Raw genomic sequence first — 20,417 nt, forward strand, 5'->3', positions numbered from 1 at the left:
GACACCCAAGAGGTAAAGGAAATAAGTGACTATTTCATGTATTCTTTTTTGATACAATAATAAAGAAAGATGAATTGGAAATAGACGAATATGGAAAAACTGGAAAATAATGAAAAAAAGTAGTTTTTCATCATTAGAATGAAATATTTACAATTAATATTTATATTGGCAGTGCGGGGTTGATATTACAACTGGAAATTATTTTAGATATTTAGATGATTATGTAATGTTTGAGTTGATTTCTGCACTAAATGTCTAAAAAAAATCAATGACTAGCTGAAAGGCTCTGTAAATCTTCAGGGCTGTTGGTGTTCTGAGAGTAAAAATGAAATATGAGGTGCAACATATCACAACTGAATAACTGAAGCACAGGTTTCTCATTGTTTTTCACAGACTACTCATTTTAACTTGAAGTGCACAAAATATCAAAATAGTCAAATTGAACTTAAAATTATTCTTGCTAAAATAGAACTTCTGTGTTCATTTTTGTAGAACATATTTTCTGTAGAACATATTTATATTGAAAAGAGAATAGTACCAATCACCAATATTGTTTAAAGTTTTAGGAGAAACTATTTTCCGGTAGCAACAGCTATTTACTCTAAAGAGACTTGTTTTCTTCAAATTCAGTAGCTATTGAACTGTAATAATGAAGGCACCCTCAAAATATAGGCAACAATTACAGCATTCAATGATCTTCTTTATAAGCTGATTTGTACTTCTCCTTCTAAATTATGCTCCCATACTTGATGTTAATAATATTCCACAATGTTAGTGATGTTGTGCATTCATTGCATTTTCAATAGCAGATACTCGCTTTAAAAATCCTAGTTTAATGGATGAAGTTGACTGTCTTGAAGAACACTCTGCCCACATGTTATTTCCATGACTTTTTTGATGTTTGCACAAGAATTGTTTCATCTTTTCTCTGAAGAAACTGGTTGTGAGTGTGTAGAGTATTGGGTTCAATGCACTGTTTATCGGGAGTATAAATATTACTACCCAGGATGTTATTGATCCTGAAAAATGAAGAAAACACAATTAAAAACATATTTATATCTTTATAACTGTTGATGGATTGAAATACCGAAAAAAGTTATATTAATTTATTACATTGATGCAGCACCTTTCAATCCCAAACTGCTTTACAACCAATAAAGTTCTTTTGATGCACTGTCATTTTTGTACAAAATGTAGTAGCCAATCCACACACAGTAATCTCCCATAAGCAGCAATGTTATAACATCAATCTTTTTTTGTGATGCTGATTAAGGGATAAATACAAGCCAGGACACTGAGGTAGTCCCCCACCCTGTTGAAATACTGCCATGGAATATTAAACTTCCAAATCATAGACAGGACCTCAATTTAATATTTCTTCTGAAAGTACATCTTGAACTGCACTCACTATTAGCCTAGAAACTTGTGCTCAAGTCTCTGGAGTGTAACTTAAACCCACAATCGTCATTGCTGACATTTATTGCTTTTAATTAGAGAAAACATAAAAAATGATCTAAAAACACAAATATTAATGCAAAAGAGCTTTATATCACCTTCATGTACCAAACAAATGGCATATGTAGGTTTTCTTAATTAACCAAAAGTTGATAATAGGCTATGTAATGACTGAAACCTCGCTTTAAAAATTGAGTTTAATTTGAGGGCAATACACTTCTTGCATCAGTTGTTGACATTGTCTGATTCCAGTTAATATTTAGTCATACTGTTCCATGTTAGCAGGTGACTCTGGTGTACTTTGTAACAACTTGTGAGTTTTAAAGGAAGAAATTGAATTCAAACTCTAGGTATTAAAAGAGGTGAGTATGAAAACTCCAGATGTATTCGGAAAAATGATATCAAAGTGGTCTGAATTCATAACAATAACTTTAGATTGAAAATAGAAAATGGTGCTTAATTATTGAAGAAGGGAGGGAGAGAGAAATCACATAATGAGTGCCTGGAAAATATCCTTCAGCTGTTCGCATCAAACAAGGCAACGATTGTATATCATCAGCCCATGCTTACAAAACCTGCTACACAGTGTCAACACAGTATCCAACATTAGATATGATTCCACAATTGACCAACATTTTCTGGCTAAGCCTGATGTGCAAAATATTATGCTGACAACCAATGTAGGATTGTCAGTCAAAGTGTGACGCACTTGAGTATACCTGGACATCACATATGTTAATACACGGGGCTCTGTTCTTTGCAGGCAGAAACAATATGACACTCCACCTGTGTTAACGCAACAAAATAGGTTACAGCATTTGCTGGTTTATTTCTCAGGGCAATGCCTTGACCTCTAAGAGGCAACCTGCCTGGTTTAAACTTTAAACAAAGCTAGTTAAACATTATTAATTGGAATTGAGTCTACTTCCCAACCAATCAGCATTCTCCTTTCATACAGTATAAATGATGGTTTTCCCCTTAGATTAATAATTTTGTGAAATATCCTGATGGGGCAAAGTGAAATGCATTGTCAAAATGTGTTTTTGTTTGGGCAATATTGAAGGTCAAATGACAATTTGAAAACAGAAAACCATTTGAAAACCAAATGAAATTTGTCATGTACCTCGACGCTAGTTGTGGAACCTTGTGTGTAATGTAGCTGCTAGATTTCTCTACGTTGCAATAATGGCTATGCTTCAAAAGTATTTAATTGGCAGTGAAGGCAATTATATAGATATATACAAACTAGCAAGTTGGCTGCACTAGCCTGCTCTGCCACTTAATAAGATCATGAGTGACCTGATTGTAACCTCAAATCCACATTCTATCTACTCAAGACAACCTTGCTTACCAGCAATCTATCCATCTTTGCCTTAAGCATATTAAAAGTCTGCTTCCGGTGGTAGTTCAGGAAGAGATTTCCAATAACTCACGACTCTCTGTGAGAAAAAATGTTTTGCCTTATCTCTGTTTTAATTGGTTAATCCCTTATTGAAAAACAATGACATCTAGTTCCGGATACCCCTGTAAGAGGAAACAGCCTCTGCACATATAATCCATCAAGACCCCTCACGACCTTATATATTTCAATTAAGTCACCACTTACTCTTCTAAGTTACAGCTTTGTCTGGCCAGCTTTCCTCATAAGACAGTCTGCCCATTACAGGTATTTGAGTAAACCTTCCAATCCACCTTCATTGTTCCTTAAATAAAGTGAACACAACTCAGACAATATAGAAGAATGAGAGGTGTCCTTTTTGAAACATTCAAGATTCTCAGAGGGGTTAACATAGTAGATCTGGAAAGGTTGTTTCGCCTTTTGGCAGAGTCTAGGACCAGAGGGCATAGTCTCAGAATAAGGGGTCATACATTCAATGCAGAGATGAGGAGGAATTTCTTCTCCCAGTGGGTTGTGAGTATATGGAATTCTTTACCACAGAGGGCTGTTGAGGCTGGGTTATTAAGTATAATCAGTAAGGGAATCAAGGGTTATGGGGAAAAGGCAGAAAAATGGAGTTGAGAATTATCAGATCAGCTATGATATCATTGAATGTTGGTGCAGACTCAATTGTCTGAAAGGCCTACTTCTGCTCCATGTCTTGTGGTCTTATAGTCAACTCTGCACAGTACTCTAGATGTGGCCACACCAGTTCTGTGTACCTGAAGCATAACGTCCATAACTGATTGCTAGGCCCCTTGCTGAGATAGTTGTATCATTGAAAGCCACAGGTGAGATGCCGGAAGACTGGAGGTTGCCTAACATGGTACCACTATTTAAGAAAGGTGGTAAGGAAAAGTAAGGGAACTATAGACTAGTGAGCCTGACACTGATGCTGGGCAAATTGGTGGAGGGAATCCTGAGGGACAGCATTTACATATATTTGGAAAGGCAAGGACTGATTAGGGATGGTCAAAATGGCTTTGTGCATTGGAAATGGTGTCTTGCCAACTTGATTGAGTCTTTTGAAGAAGTAACAAAGAGGATTGATGAGGGCAGAGCACTGAATGTGATCTATATGGACTTCAGTAAGACGTTCAACAAGGTTCCTCATGGTAGACTGATTAGCAACGTTAGAGCACATGGAATACAGAGAGAACTAGCCAAAAGGACACACAGCTGGCTCGAAGATAGAAGACAGAGAGTGGTGGTGGAGGGTTGCTTTTCTGACTGGAGGCCTGTGACCAGCAGTGTGCCACAAGAATCGGTGCTAGGTCCACTGCTTTTTATAATTTATATAAATGATTTGGATGTGAATATAGGAGGTATGGTTAGTAAATTTGCAGATGACAACAAAATTTGAGGTGTGAGAGATAGTAGGAACTGCAGATGCTGGAGAATCCGAGACAACAAGGTGCAGGGCTGGATGAACACAGCAGGCCAAGCAGCATCATAGGAGCAGATGGACAGCGAAGAAGGTTACCTCAGAGTACAACAGAATCTTGATCAGACGCATCAATGGGCCAAGGAGTGGCAGATGGAGTTTAATTTAGATAAATGTGAGGTGCTGCATTTTGAAAAGTAAATCAGGGAAGGACTTGGATACTTAATGGTAAAGTCCTGGGGAGTGTCCTGGGAACAAGGAGATCTTGCAGTGGAAGTTCATACTTCCTTGAAGGTGGAGTTGCAGGTAGATAGGATAGTGAAGAAGGCGTTTGGTATGCTTGCCTTTATTGGTCAGTGCATTGAATATAGGAGTTGGGAAGTCACATTGTGGCTGTATAGGACATTGGCTATGCCACTTTTGGAATACTGTGTGAATACTGTTCTCCTTGCTATAGGAAGGATGTTGTGAAACTTGAAAGGGTTTGGCAAAGATTAACAAGGATATTGCCAAGGTTGGAGGGTTTGAGCTATAGGGAAAGGTTGAATAGACTAGGGTTATTTTCTCTGTAGTGTCGGAGGCTGGGCGGTGACCTTACAGAAGTTTATAAAATAATGAGGAGCGTGGATAGGATAAATAGACAAGGTCTTTTCCCTAGGGTTGGGAGTTTAAAACTAGTGGGCATAGTTTTACGGTGAGAGGGGAAAGATTTAAAGGGGATCTAAGGGGCAACTTTTTCATGCAGAGGGTGGTGCGTGTATGGAATGAGCTGCCAGAGGAAGTGGTGGAGGCTGGTACAATTCCAACATTTAAAAGGCATCTGGATGAGTATATGAATAGGAAGGGTTTAGAGGGATATGGGCCACATGCTGGCAAAAGGGACTAGATTTATCTAGGATATTTGGTCGGCATGGACAAGTTGGACTGAAGGGTCTACTTCTGTGCTATACATCTCTATGACTCATTAAGTTTAGCCTTCACTTTATTCACTTTATTGCAAATGATAATTTTATTTTCCCATTTACCTTTGTGTCATCAGCAGGTTCGGTGGTCGTACTTCCCTTCCCTTCATCCAAGGTATTTATATAATTTATAAATAGTTGAGGCCCTGTGACACACCACTCATTATATTCTGCCAACATGAAAAAGACCAATCTATGTCCATCAGCCAATGTTAATCAGCCAATCTTCTATCCATGGGGCTTTTACCCCAAGACATGGGTTTTTTGCTTTTTACAAACCTTTGATGTGTCACTTTATCAAATTCATCTGGAAATATAAGTACAATACATCTTGTTCCCTTTTATCCACAACACATATTTCTTCCTCAAAGAACTCCAATGGATTGTTTAATCATAATTTTTCTTTCATGAAACCATGTTTGTAAGTAGTGGCATAGGGGATGGTTAAAGGCAAAGTCACTATAGTCCCAGAGGACTACTCTCTCATTAGAGAGAGAGAGACGACTGATGATGGTTGAACCTGAGGTTGATGAAACCTCAGGCAAGAAGAGAAATTGAGAATAAGAGCCTTCATTGTAATTTCAGATGGTGCATGAATTTACCTGTTGATTAATTTGAACTTATCTAAGAGCCCTGCTATAACTTTGAAAATAGCTGCTACCATTGTTGCTATCTTCCAATCTAATAGAAATTTCCCTAAATAAAGAGTTTTGGAGATTTAAAACCAATGCATCAATGATATCACTAGCCACTTCTTTTAAAGCCAATAGGAAAAGTCATCAGGACCTCATAGATCCAACAATTGACTCGGTACCACTTTTATGTTGATTGTAATTTTTCTGAGTTTAAAAAAAAAACATGAGATTTGTGTGTGGCTGGCTGGGCCAGTAGTTATAGCCCATTGAGTTGCTCTCAGAAAGATAGTGAACAGCTACCTTCTTGAATCACTGCAGCCCATTTGGTTAGGTAGACCCATTAGAGAGAAAGCTTCAGTGACACCGAAGGAACATGATCACATTTCCAAGTCAGGATGGTGAGTGGCTCTGTGGGGAACTTGCAAGTGGTAGTACTCGAATGTAACTGCTGTCCTTGTCCTTCTAGATGGTAGCGTTCATGATTTGGAAAGAGCTATCCAAGGTGAACATGGTTGGATCAAGGACAGTACCCTGAGGACCTCCTGCACAGATGTCCTGGAACTGAGATAACTGACCTCCATCAACTACAGCCATCTTAATCTAACCTGCAGAGAATTTCCCTCTCGATTCCCATTGACTCCAGTTTTATGAGGGCTCTTTGATGCCACACTCAGTCAGGTGCAGCCTTAATGTCAAGTGCAGTTACTCTTACCTCACCTCTGCAATTCAGCTCTTTGGTCTCTTGACTAAATGCTGTAATGAGGTCAGGAGCTGAGTGATGCTGGTGGAACTCAAACTGAGCTTCACCCAATAGGTTATCACTAAACAACTGTTGCTTGATAATATTGTTGATGAAACCTTCCATCATTATTGATGATTGAGAGTAGACCAAAGGAACATGGTATCATTTCACTGAATATGGAGAGATCAACTCAACTAAATGCGTGATTTTTCTTACTTCTGGGATGCTCAAGATATAATAATGGACCTTCCCACCATAAAGCTCTGTGGGAATACCTTCACCAACACAGACTGCAGAGATGCAAACAAGCAATGTAGATTTATAGCAAACTATTCAAAGCGTAGAGTAGGCAAATCAATTTAGTGCAGTTGCTGAATTTCTGTTTGCTGGCTTTCTGCATGCTGGCTTTCCACATGCTGTGGTTGCTTGTGTTTAGATCTTTGAAAGTGGTAGGTGATATTGAGAGAGTGGTTAACAAAGCAGGTGTGTTCTCAGACTTCATAAGTTTGTGTATTATGTACAAAAGCAGGGAAGTTATTCTGTACCTTCATAAAACTTTGGTTTGGCCACAATCTTAGTATTGTGTACATTGTTGGCACCACACATTAGAAAAAATGTGAGACTCCTTGAGACAGTTCAGAGATTTTCTAGAATAGTTCTAGGGATGAGAAATTTTAGCTGTAAAGTTAGATTGGAGAATCTGGTGTTGTTCTCCTTGGAGTAAAGTAGATGGAGAGAGGTTTGAAAGAAGTCTATGAGATTATGACAGGTTTGGATAAGGTAGATGAACAAAAAGCTTGTTCCCATTAGGAGATGGTACAAGGACTAAGCAACACAAATGTAAGGTTTTGGAAAAGAAATGCAGGGGAGATGGGAATAAAATATTTTTATGCAGCAAGTAGCAATTACCTGGAAGTAGCTGCCTATGAGGGATGTGGAAACAGAAATAATCAATAAATGAAATAAAGAAATTAAAGGATACTTGAAACAAATAACCTTGCAGGGTTACAGGGATAAAGCAAGAGGTTGGGAACAACTGGTTTGCTTTACAAGGAGACAGTATGGACTTGCTGTTTAATCCCTTCCTTCTGAGTCATAAATGAAATAAGTACAGGGAGTTAAACACCACACCTATGGCAATCACAGCACCTTCAGATCAATCTTCAATCTTCATCAATTGGAAGAGAGTCTACTGTATCACTGTACAACTGGAATGTGACAATGGTAAGATTTCATGAATGTCTGTGCAAAATATCTTAGAAGCTATCCTGATGCCTTCATCCTTTCAGTTACATTTCCCACAGGCCTTTGTATCTCCAAATAGAGTGACCAGGTGGTTCTGTGGAGCTTAGAGCTACTCTAAAAATGTGGCTGATGGTACCAGTGAAGAACCTTGCCTGTGAAAAGGAAGAAAGATGCAACTGGAGCCTCATGACCCTAAGTGGTTATTCAACAAGTTATTAGGTGGTGTAGGTGAATTTTAGTGCTGGACAGCACAGTGATGAGCTTCAGTATGTGCCAGCTCAGGTGCCTAATGATCCACTGTGCCTTGCACTACATTGTGCTGAAGAAAGGAGCTAGAGGAGAAAGAAAGTGAGAACTACTCAGTATCCTTAGAGGCGATGGAGAAGCAGGGTAAGGAGGACTATGATGTTTTAAGGATGCCTGATGCAGCTCACCTTGTTGCCAAAAACAGCCTGACATGGACTCATTCAGGCACAGTTCAGATAAACTGAGCATGTGAAATGCCACAGTAGAACAATGCTCCTCAAAGCTAGTGCCTACTTGGAACTGTTACCTCTAGATTTGGCTATCTAATGTATGCCTAGCTGGTCTCCCATCTTCCAACCTGCATGAACTTAATTTCATCCAACATTCTGCTACCCATAACCTAACCCGTATCAAGTCCTGTCTTCATTAACCTAATGACATCACATTTGAGGAGTAATCCAGAGAGCTGCGTAAAGTTCTGGGAACCCTGGGTTTGAATCCTATCATGGCAGATGGTAGAATTTATAGTCAATAAAAATCTGGAATTAAAAGTCTAATCACAAAGAAAACCATTGCTATAAAATCCATCTGGTTCACAAATGTCCTTTGGAGAAGAAAACTGCTATCCTTTCCTGCCCTGTTCAACATGTGAGTCTGGATTCAGGGCAATGTGGTTGACTCCTGACTGCCCTCTGAAATGGACTAGCAGACCATTTAGTTGCATTGCCCACTACAAAGTCTTTAAAAAAAGAATGAAACTAGATGGGCCACCTGGCATCGATTAAGTAATGAAAAACACAACACTGTTGACCCTGCAAAGTCCTGCTTACTAACAGTTAGGGGCTTGTGCCAAAGTTAGGAAAGCTGTCTCACAAATTAGTCAAGCAACAACTTGACACAGTTTTTTTTTAGAATCATACCTTACAGATTATGTCTCAGACAATATAATCACCATCCCAGGCTGTGTCCTGTCCCACTGTCAGGATAAATTCAGAAGAGGTGGTGGCACAGTGTTACATAGTTGGGAGGAAGTTGCCTCGGAGTTCTCTACATTAACTCCACACCCCATGATGTCTCAAGGCATCAGGTCAAACATAGACAACAAAACCTCCTGCTGATTAACACGTACTGCGCACCCCTCAACTGATATATCAATATTTCTCCATTCTGAACACACTATGAGGAAGCATGGAGGGTGGCAAGGGTGCAGAATGTAGAGGAGGAGGAAGGTGAAGACTGTTCTATATCAGAGGAGGTGGAGGAGAAGGTGTAAGGAGGAGTATGACCTGTCAAGCATATCCGCAGTTGTACACCTGCCAAAAAAGCTTGCAATGGACTCATCCAGTGCACTATTAAGATAACCTGAGCATGTGAAACTTTATTACACAATAACATAATGAGGAGGCACTGAATACTGCAGGAGTGGGCCCTGATAACATTCTGGAATAGTGCATGATAAAAACAGGACAAATCCATCCACAAGCATTCACTCCCTCTACCTCTCCTTCTGCTGCTCAGTGGCAGCAGTGGGTATCATTTACAAGACACACTGCAGAAATTCACCAAGGCTTCCTAGGCAGTGCTTTTTAAATGTTTGACCACAACTATTAGAAGACAAAGGCACCAGTTACTTCCTCTCTAATGGCATTGTGGATCCACCTAAAAGAAATGCACTGCAGCAGTTCAAGAAGGCAACTTACTATTATCTTGTCAATGGTAATAGTCATGAGTAATAAATACTGGCATAACCAGCAATGCACACATTCCATGAATGAATATAAAACAAACCTCAATGAATATAAAAGAAAATTCTCAACCTCATTGTCAAATTCCCTCCCTATCTATAATCTCTAGCATTATAAAGCACCGAAATATCTGCATCCCTCTCATTCTATCCCTTGTGCATCCTTGATGTTAATCACTCCACCATTGCCAACCATGCCCTTAATTGTTGAGGCCTTTATTATTAGGAATTTTTTGTTAGGAATTTATTCCTAAATCTCTTCACCTGATCTATCATTTCCCAACTTTAAGACACTCCTTAAAAACTCTCCATTCAACCAAGCTTTTTTTAAATTCATTTATGGGATGTGGACGTTGCTGGCTGGCCAGCATTTATTCCCATCCCTAGTTACCCTCGACAAAGTGGAGGTAAGCTGCCTTCTTGAACTGCTGCAGTCCACCTGCTGTGGGTTGACCCACAATGTCATTAGGGAGGGAATTCCAGGATTTTGACCCAACAACAGTGAAGGAATGGTGATATATTTCCAAGTCAGGGTGGTGAGTGGCTTGGAGGAGAACTTGAACTTCGTGGTGTTCCCATGTACCTTCTGCCCTTTTCCTTCTAGATGAAAGTGGTTGTGGGTTTCAAAGGTGCTGTCTGAGGCTCTTTTGTGGATTTCTGCAGTGCATCTTGTTGATAGTACACACTGCTGCTACTCACTGTTGGTAGTGGAGGGATTGGATGCTTGTGGATGTGGTGCCAATTAAGTGGGCTGCTTTGTCCTGGATGGTGTCAAACTTCTTGAGTGTTGTTGGAGCTGCACTCATCCAGGCAACTGGGGAGTATTCCATCACACTCCTGACTTGTGCCTTGTGGATGGTGGACAGGCTTTGGGGAGTCAGGAGGTTAGTTACTCGCCCCAGTATTCTGAGTCTCTGATTTGCTCTTGTAGCCATTAAGTTTATGTGATGAGTTTAGCTGAGTTTCTGGTCAATGATAAACCCCAGGATATTGATAGTGGGGTATTCAGTGATGGTAACACCACTGAATATCAGGGGGCAGTGGTTAGATTTTCTTTTATTGGTGATGGTCATAGCCTGGCATTTGTGTGGTGCAAAAGTTATTCGCCACTTGTCAGCCCAAGCTAGGATATTGTCCAGATCTTGTTATATTGAACATTGACTGCTTCAGTATCTGAGGAATTGCAAATGGTGCTGAACATCATGCAATCGTTGCCTAGCATTCCCACGCCTGACTTTGTGATGGAGGGAAGCTCATTGATGAAGCAGATGAAGATGGTTGGGCCTAGGACACTTCCCGGAGGGATACCTGAGTGATGTTCTGGAGCTAAGATGACTAACCTCCAACAACCATGACCATCTTCCTATGTGTGAGGTATGACTCTAATTACTGGAGAGTTTTCCCCCAAATGCCCATTGATTCCAGTGTTGCTAGGGCTCCTTGATGCCGCAATTGGTCAAATGCAGCCTTGATGTTAAGGGTTGTCAATCTCACCTCACCTCTGGAATTCAGCTCTTTTGTCCTTGTTTGAACCAAGGCTGTAATGAGTTCAGGAGCTGAGTGGCCCTGGTAGAATCAAAACTGAGCATCACTGAGCAGGTTATTGCTGAGCATGTGCTGCTTGATAGCACTGTTGATGACACCTTCCATCACTTCACTGATGATTGACAGCAGTAATTGGCTGGGTTGGATTTGTCCTGCTTTTTATATACAGGACATACCGAGGCAATTTTCCACATTGTCAGGTAGATGCAATTGTTGTAACTGCATTGGAAAAGCTTGGATAGGGGAGCAGCAAGTTCTGGCGCACACGTCTTCAGTACTATTGCCGAAATGTTGTCAGGCCCATAACTTTTGCAGTATCCAGTGTCTCCAACCATTTCTTGATATCATGTGGAATGAATTGAATTGGCTGAAAACTGGTATCTGTAATGCTGGGGACCACTGCAGGAGGCTGAGATGGATGTGGTGGGACTCCAGAGCTTAGATCTGATCCATTGGTCGTGAGATTGCTTAGCCAAATCTATCACTTGCTGTTTAAGCTGTTTGGCATGCAAGTAGTCCTATTTACAAACAAAAATAAAGTTGCTGAAAAAGCTCAGCAGGTCTGGTAGCATCTGTGAAGGAAAAAAGAGTTGACGTTTCAGGTCCAGTGACCCTTCCTCAGACCCTTCCTCAGAAGCGGACCCAAAACATTAACTCTTTTTTCCTTCACAAATGCTGCCAGACCTGCTGAGCTTTTCCGGCAAATTTGTTTTTGTTCCTGATTTACAGCATCTACAGTTCTTTCATTTTTTTTTAAGTAGTCCTGTTTGGTGGCTTCACCAGGTTGACACCTCATCATTAGATATGCCTGGTGCTGCTCCTGGAATGCCATCCTGCACTCTCCGATGAGCCTGGGTTGATCCGCTGGCTTGTTGGTAATGGTTGAGGGGGATATGCTGGGCCATGACATTACAGATTGTGCTGGAGTAGAATTCTGCTGCTGTTGATGGCCCACATGCCTATTGGATGCCCAGTCTTTAGTTGCTATATCTGTTTGAAGTCTGTCCAATTTAGCACAGTGATAATGTCACACAACATGATGGAGGTTCTTCTCAGTATGAAGGCAGGACTTTGTCTCTACAAGGACTGTGCGGTGGTCACTCTTACCAATACTAACATGGACTGATGCATCTGCAGCTGGCAGGTTGGTAAGGATGAGGTCAAGTATGCTTTTCCCTCTCATTGGTTCCCTCACCACTTACCACAGACCCTGTCTAGCAGCAATATCCTGTTGGACCCAACCAGCTTGATCAGTAGTACTGCTGCCAACCCAATCTTGGTGGTGGACATTGAAATTCTCCACTCACAGTACGTTTTGTACCCTTGCCAGTTTCAGTGCCTCCTCCAAGTGTTGTTCAACATGGAAGAGTACTGATTCACCAGCTGAGGGAGGACACTACGTTGTAATCAGCAGGGGGTTTCTTTGCCCATGTTTAACCTAAAGAGGTCTGGAGTCAATGTTGAGGACTCCAAGGACAACTCCCTTCTGATGGTATACCATGGTGCTGTAACCTCTGCCGGGTCTGTCCTACTGTTGGGACAGGACATATCCGGGGATGGTAATGGTGATGTCAGGGACATTGTCTGTAACGTATGATTCTGTGAGTATGATTATGTCAGGATTTTACTTGACTAGTCTGTGAGAAGGCTCTCCCAATTTTGGCACAAGCTCCCAGAGCTTAGTGAAAAGGACTTTGCAGGGTCAATAGGGCTGTGTCGGCTGTTGTTGTTTCCAGGGCCTAGGTCGATACCAGGTGATTCATCTTGTTTCATTTCTTTGAGACTTTGTAGCAATTCGTACAACTGAATGGCTTGCTAGGCCATTTCAGAGTCAATCACATTGCTGTGGGTCAGGAGTCACACGTAGGCCAAACCAGGTAAGGATGGCAGATTTTCTTTTCTGAAGCACTTAGTGAACCAGATGGTTTTTCCAACAATGGTTTCGTGATTGTCAGTAGATTCTCAATTTCAGAGCTTTTCTTATTGAATTCAATTTCCACCATCTGCTATGGTGGGATTTGAACATGGGCTGAGTTTCTGGATTAACAGTCTAGTGATAATACCACTAGGCCATTGCCTCTACTAGCTCTTAGTCTTCTGTCCTAATATCTCCTTCTGTGGCCCTCTTCCCAGTCTTTTTTGATAATACTTCTATGAACATTTTACTGTGTTAAAGGCACAAACACATTCAAATCCTTGTTCCACTTAATTGTTTTCAACATTATCTGCTTTTACCATATTGCATTTATTAGCTGAGCAGTGATTTTATTTCATATGACCCCAGATTTGTAAATTGCTTTGAAATATTTCTGAACTGAGCTATATAATTGCAATTTCCTCCATGCACAGGTCTGCTGGCTTCTATTTTGTACTTGTCTCATAATTCCTCAAAGCTGAATCATACTTTTTTTTTGGCTAAGTCTGAGTTATGTCATGTATTTGGAAGGCTTCCAGTTGAAGCAGTGATTTACGTATACTTCACTTAACCAGTCTGCTACATTCACTGCTTATACTGTGGTCTCTTTTTCAGTGGAGAGTTGAAATGCAGATTGGGTGGCTGCCTTATGGACCCCTGCATTTTGTCCACTATAATTACCCTATGCTTCCAGTTGCCTGGCGCTTAAACACACCACTGTGTTTCCTGTCCAACATCTCTCTTGGGCTGCTGCAGTGCTCTAGTGAAACTCAGCGCAAGCTTGAGGACTGCAGCAGCTCATTTTTCACTTGAGGACATTGTAGCCTTCAGGACTCAGTATCGAGGTCAATAATTTTAGAGCCCGAATCCCTCCTTCCATGTCTTTTGCTCACCCCAAAACTGAGGTTCTGTCATGACATGGATCGCTTTCAGCCTTAGAAAATTGCTAGAGAGAGAAATTGAATCAGTAGTTGGGGAATATGTTTGTTGTAGAGACTAAATTCTATAACTTTGTAGCTTCCAGCATTTAATTCAAGGAAATTTCTGTTATACGGTATGGAATGTCAGGACTGAGTACAGAGACAGTGGAGATGTTGAAACAGATGGTTGTGAGGTATAGCTCATGTTGTCACCTTACATGTAAAATTAATTTGCATTTCAGATTATTGAGATGAAGATGGTATATGTGAAATATGGGGGACCACAGATGGATCATTTGAGGGCACTAAAGATTATAGTGGGGAGCTGAAAGAGACACCATTGCGGATGATATTGTTGCTAAGAATGAAATCATCTAAATATTGTCAGACTGCTCAGCTGGAATAAAAGGTTGAGTTATCCAGTCTCTGTGGTGGTGAGTTTGGAGTTGGATGGAGGCCAACAAAACAGCAAAATCTTTCCCTGGAGTGGGATGGGAAACAAGTTAGCTTGCCCTACACAGAGATATGTTTGTAGTTGGACTGAAGGGTCTGTTTCCATGCTGTATGACTCTAAATAAATACAAACTCTTTAAAGATTGGTTCTAGTTCTGTTCTTCAGCAGTTGTCCCTCTGAAATAAAACAATGGGATCTGTGATAGGATACAGGCTGCAGAATTTTATATGAGCTAGTTTACAATTTTGAGGGTAAAAGCTAATGGTCAAGACCAGGATGTGATAAAGGCATGGATGAGACTTTCACCAGCAGCTCAGGTGAAGCAAGGGCAGAAGTAGGGAATACGATGGAGATAGAAGTATGGTACTGTTATAGAATTTGAGTTAGAAACTCAGCTCAAGAGTTGCACACAGTATGGTAAAATGGATGAGGGGAAAGAATAGATTCTACATAGAGTACATTGTTTGTTTTCACCAATCCACAGCAACAGTATCATGTGAATATTCATTATCCTGTTCCTGCTATGTATGACATTGACAAAGTTTATTGATTGATAACAATCACTGGTACTAAACCATGTTCTAAATATAACATGTAGCGCAGCTGTACGAAATGTTGAATATCAGAAATGCAAGGATTTGTCCCAAAATTGGCTTAGTTGGTGTTTTAGTCCATTGATGGCTAATTGTTTACTGTGGTGTTAAATCTTAACAATTTTCAGTTAATCTTTAGATAGCTTGATAATCTAAATAAACAAGCTGATTTTGTAAATTTTCATCTGCTGCGTGTTGTTCTGCAGAGAACAGTGTCTAAATAATACACTTCATTAAATATCAAGTGTGACATTATTCCTATTTATTTTCCATATATCTGTAAAGAAAATGTTCTTAAAAATTCTAAGTTTTAGGAAATGCTCTGATACTGGTTGTCCTTAACCCCTTTCTCTACTTTGGCTCTGTCTTTTTACTTCTAACTTTTATTTTAAACTTCATTTCAACTTAATCTAGTCTCAATCCTTTTTTTTTCTAACCCCATTGAAACATAATATATTGCTTCATGTTCAATGTTGAAATCCAGAAACATTGAAAATTGACAGAGCTTAGTGCGCTAATAGAATTCTGCATCCATAGATTAGCTTCTAAACTAACCACTAAACCAGAAATACCAACAGGCAAATGTAGAAAATTACATGTGATCAAGAAAACACAACCTAGCTTTTTATATAACAAACAAAATATTGTATTTTTTTAAAGGAAAGAAGCAGCAACAACAGCATTAGATACCTGGAATCTCCACCTGAATCAATGAAAGGACTTTTAAGAGAAAAATTGGAATCCAGCAAAGTGCATCAGAAAGCACTATGAAGAAAAATCTGTAAGCCACTGCAACCTCACGTCGAATGTGACTTTTCATTTCAGGTGTTTGAATTCCACTTTTGTGAATGGAATAAAACATGCTTGAATAAGAGAAGACAATTATGATGAAGGCAATCAGGTTCAAACCTATCAGAAAAGAAAAAGGAATGTTGCATAAGTTGATCTCTAAAGGAATATTGATGATTATATCTATTTTATCTTTCTCCCATTTGTTGGTTGTTATACATTCAAAACACAAGCAAGTGATCTATTCCCAACCCCTTTCTATTGTTGCTGTTACAGGTAGCACGACAATATATTTACATCTCGGTGATCATTTGTGGTTTCTGTTGATCCCACCTTAATCAGTTGCACTGAAGTATCAGGCTGCCGAATGGAGATAAGTTGATCGAGCTCACCAGACTAGTCAGGCAGGTCTTTGCAAGGAGTGGAGGGATTCAGTGTTGGGGGCAAGGGGACCTCTTGCTGCAAGGGCAAACTTGCATGAACAATAAGTTCCCAATCAGGAGGGAACTCGTCTCAAAGTATCAGAGAAGTCATCAGTTTATGTCTCCCTCTCCTGCTGGTGCCATCTCAGTAATGGCGAGATGAGACTCAGTTAGTCTCTGAGTGAGAAGCCTGTTCTTGATCTTCTCATTCCTGCCTTAATTGGATGGGAATTCCCTGTCAATTCTACAGCCATCAGCAAAATTCACTGAATGGCATTGCCAAGCATCCTAGGAATTTCACATGCTCAGATCACAAAATTCAAACTCAGTTTACAAAATTACAGGTTAGGACAAAACTATAAAGTGGCTTTTGGAAAATGCTGAGGCCTTTAAATAGAAAAAGAAAGGATTAAAATTCACAACATTTAATCAAATTTAATTTAACTTAATTTAGTTATGTTCTTGGGCAATGTAGATTTTTTTTAAAATTTGGAAACTTATTTTTAATTCTTGTCTTATAGATAAGATATTAAGCCAGAATGCATCTCCCGTATTGGCTGGATGTAAAAGATTTAATGACATTAATCAAATAACAATAAAGAGATACCTTGTTGTCCTGGTCAAATTCTAACGTCAACCACCATCATTATTTAACCATTCACCTTATTGCTGTTCATGGTACCTTGCAATATGAAAATCAGCATGGTTATCATCCACCAAATTTAGCCCCCTATGGATTTCCCATTTCAATAAGACATCTAATTCTTATAAACTCTAATGGATATTGGCCCAACTTGTTCAACCTTTCTTTATAAAATTAACTGTTCATCACTGGAATGATTGATTGACCCTTCTCTGAAGTACTCTTAATGCAATTATATTTTTCTGTTTTCATTAAGGAGATCAAAACAGTTGACAGTACTCTAGTTGTGGTCTCACCAAGGCCTGTACAGTTAGCCTTCCACCATCATCATTATTGTATTAATCTATTTATTCCATTCTGCTTTCAATAAACATCAACATTGAATTTGCCTTCCTAATCGCTTGCTAGATTTGCATACTTAAATTTTTGTGATTCATGTACCAGCACACCCTGATATTTCTGTATCGTCAAGTTTTGCAATCTCACTTTTTCTAAACAGCAAGTTGCTTTCCTATTTTTTTCTGCAAGATGGACTAATTCACATTTTCCCACGTTGTACTCCAAATCAGCTAAATTTTGCCCACTTACTTTCTGTTTAATTCATTCACAGGATATGAGCTTCACTGGCTAGATCAGCATTTATTATACATCCCTGATTGCCCAGAGGACAGTTAAGAGTCAACCATGTTGCTGTGGGTCTGAAGTCACATGTAGGCCAGATCAGGTAAGGATGGCAGTTTCCTTCCCTAAAGGACATTAGTGAACCAGCTGGGTTTTTCCAGCAGTCAACAATGGTTTCATGGTCATCATTAGACTTTAATCCTAAGCTATATTTTGGCTGCATTTGCTGTCACTAGTCTATGTGCACTCCTTCCAGGGAGCATTCCCTCCATTCCTGTTCTACTGATCCCCATTTCAAAAGCACGTGTTTTCCTGACCACTTGCATATGACATGACATGTAAACTCTGTGTGAATTGGGATTTGAACCCAGGTCCCCAGAGCATTACCTGGGTTTCCAGATTAATAGTTTTATGATAATACCATTAGGTCATCACCTCTCCATAACGTAACAGGTCTCTATACCCTTGCAGACTCTCTGCCTTCTCTTAACAATGTAATTTCATACCTATCTTTGTGTCATTGGCAAATCTGACCAATACAAGTTCAGTCCCTTCTTTCAAGTCACTGCTATAGGTTGTAAATAGTTTCGGCCCCAGCACTGATTCCTGTGGTACTTCACTTGTTACTGTTTGCCGATCTGAAAAAGATCCATTTATTCCTACTTTGCTTCATGTTAGTTAGTCAATCATTTATTCATGCTGATATGTTATCCCTGTACATCATTGCTGTTATCTTGTGTAGTAGTCTTTGAGGCAGCAACTCATCAAATGCCTTCTGGAAATTGAGTACACCACACATACAAGTTTCCTTTCATCCAGCTTACCTGTTACTTCCCTACAAAACTAAAACATTAGTTAAACATTATTTTATTTTCACAAAGTTATGTTGACTCCAACCAACACCAGTTTTAATTGCTATTCTATTTAAATATCTGTGGAAACTTTTATTATCTGTTTCTATTTTACTACCTAACTTGATCATACACTATCCTTTCTTTTAGTCATTCTTCAAAATCTGATGCTTAATGACTTACTACTAATACTTGTGGGTTTGTACATTTTTCTTTCAATTTGATATTATCCTTACCTTTCTTGTTCAGCCACGGTTGATGCATTCCTCTCAAAGAATCTCTTTTTCTCACTGGGATTAATCTCTGCTGAGAGCCGTTATGTATCTCCTTAAAGGTTTGCCATTGCACCTCTATTTCCTACCATTTAACCTGGTTTGCCAGTTCATTTAAGCTAGTTTGGTCTTCGTAACCTTATCTTTATTCAGGTTTCAAAATATTAGCTTTCAGCCCACACTTCTCCTTTTCAAATTCATTATGAAATTCTATTGTGTTGTGATTGCTGTTGCCTGGAGGCAAATTTATCATGAGATTATTGATTAATCTTGAGCCCTTGATCATTCTCAGATCTAGAATAGCCTGATCCTTTTTTGCCTGTAGAAAGTATGGCTCTTAAAAATTGTCCTGAATACATTTTATTCACCCATTTTCTAGGCTACGTTTGCCAATCTATTTCACCTAACCTACACGTAGATTAAATATCACCCATGATTATTATAGTACCTTTCTTAAGACCCCAATTTATTTCTTCCTGAAAACTCTGTCCTAAAGTGTAACCATTATTAGGGAACCTATAAGCTATAAACAACGGAGGTCAGTTAGCTCAGTCGGTTGGATAGCTGGTTTGTGATGCAGCATGATGCCAACAGCGTGGGTTCAGTTACCATACCAGCTTCTCAGCCTCACACCTGGCCTGAGGCATTGTGACCTTTATGTTCAATTCATCACCAGTCATAGCTGTCTGATGAAAGAGCAGGGCTGTGGTCTTCTGGGACTAAAATGACTTTACTGACAAACAACTCCCAATATGATGTTACCTTTCCTGTTTCTTAACTCTGTCAGAATTGATCCTACGTCTTGCTCTTGCAAACTAAAGACACCGCTAACTACTGTACTAATGATATCTTTAATGAACGGGGCTATCCAATTACTTTTTCCTAATTTCCTATCTTTTCAAAATGTAAAATACCCTTTAATGCTCAGGTCCCAGTCTTGGTCTCCCTGTAACTATGGCTTTCAGGTCATAAGTATTTATTTCTATTCTTGTCAAAATTCATCCATTTTGATTTAAATGCTGCAGGCATACAAAATGATGCAAAACTTTTGGGTGGCATCTTCCCAGCCCTTGGCCAATGTGAGAATTAGCGAGAAAGTAGGAAGAATTACATGAGATCAACGATGTGGAGCTTCCTGGCATCATGAGTGAAACATCCCGTTTTCCAAGTGTACTGATTAAGAGGCCGATTTTCATGCATAAGCATGCATTGACTTCCTCATTATTAGATCATCTCACCTCGCTCATATGCAGTTTCTCATTTTTCCACTCCTCCTCCCCCAAGTTCTGGTGCCAGCATCCCAAAATACATTTCTTCAAAACTTGTCTTTAAACCACCTAGTTATCTAATGTTAGTTACCTTATGCCAATTTTCCTGTGGCTGATATTATCATCTGGCAGCACAGAATTTAAGAGTATTGCTGAAAAAAGGACACACTTCACTGAGAGAAAGCAAGAACTGCAGATGCTGGAGTCAGAGACAACACAGTATGGAGCTGGAGGAACACAGCAGGTCAGGCAGCATAAGAGGAGCAGGAAAGT

General features: G+C 39.7%; 1 protein-coding gene across 1 annotated transcript in view; it reads right to left on the reverse strand.

Annotated features, from left to right (window-relative positions):
- Positions 1-771: 771 nt before the first annotated feature.
- rxfp2b (relaxin family peptide receptor 2b) overlaps positions 772-20,417 on the reverse strand; it is a 125,725-nt gene continuing 106,079 nt past the window's right edge. The window contains exons 17-18 of the mRNA XM_048598144.1: positions 15,969-16,187; positions 772-1,019 (exon numbers count right to left, since the gene is read on the reverse strand). Coding sequence (XP_048454101.1) covers positions 772-1,019; positions 15,969-16,187 — 467 coding nt within the window. The remainder of the gene's footprint in view (positions 1,020-15,968; positions 16,188-20,417) is intronic.

Source organism: Rhincodon typus, chromosome 6 (assembly GCF_021869965.1).
Source record: "Rhincodon typus isolate 14 chromosome 6, sRhiTyp1.1, whole genome shotgun sequence".
NCBI lineage: Eukaryota > Metazoa > Chordata > Chondrichthyes > Orectolobiformes > Rhincodontidae > Rhincodon > Rhincodon typus.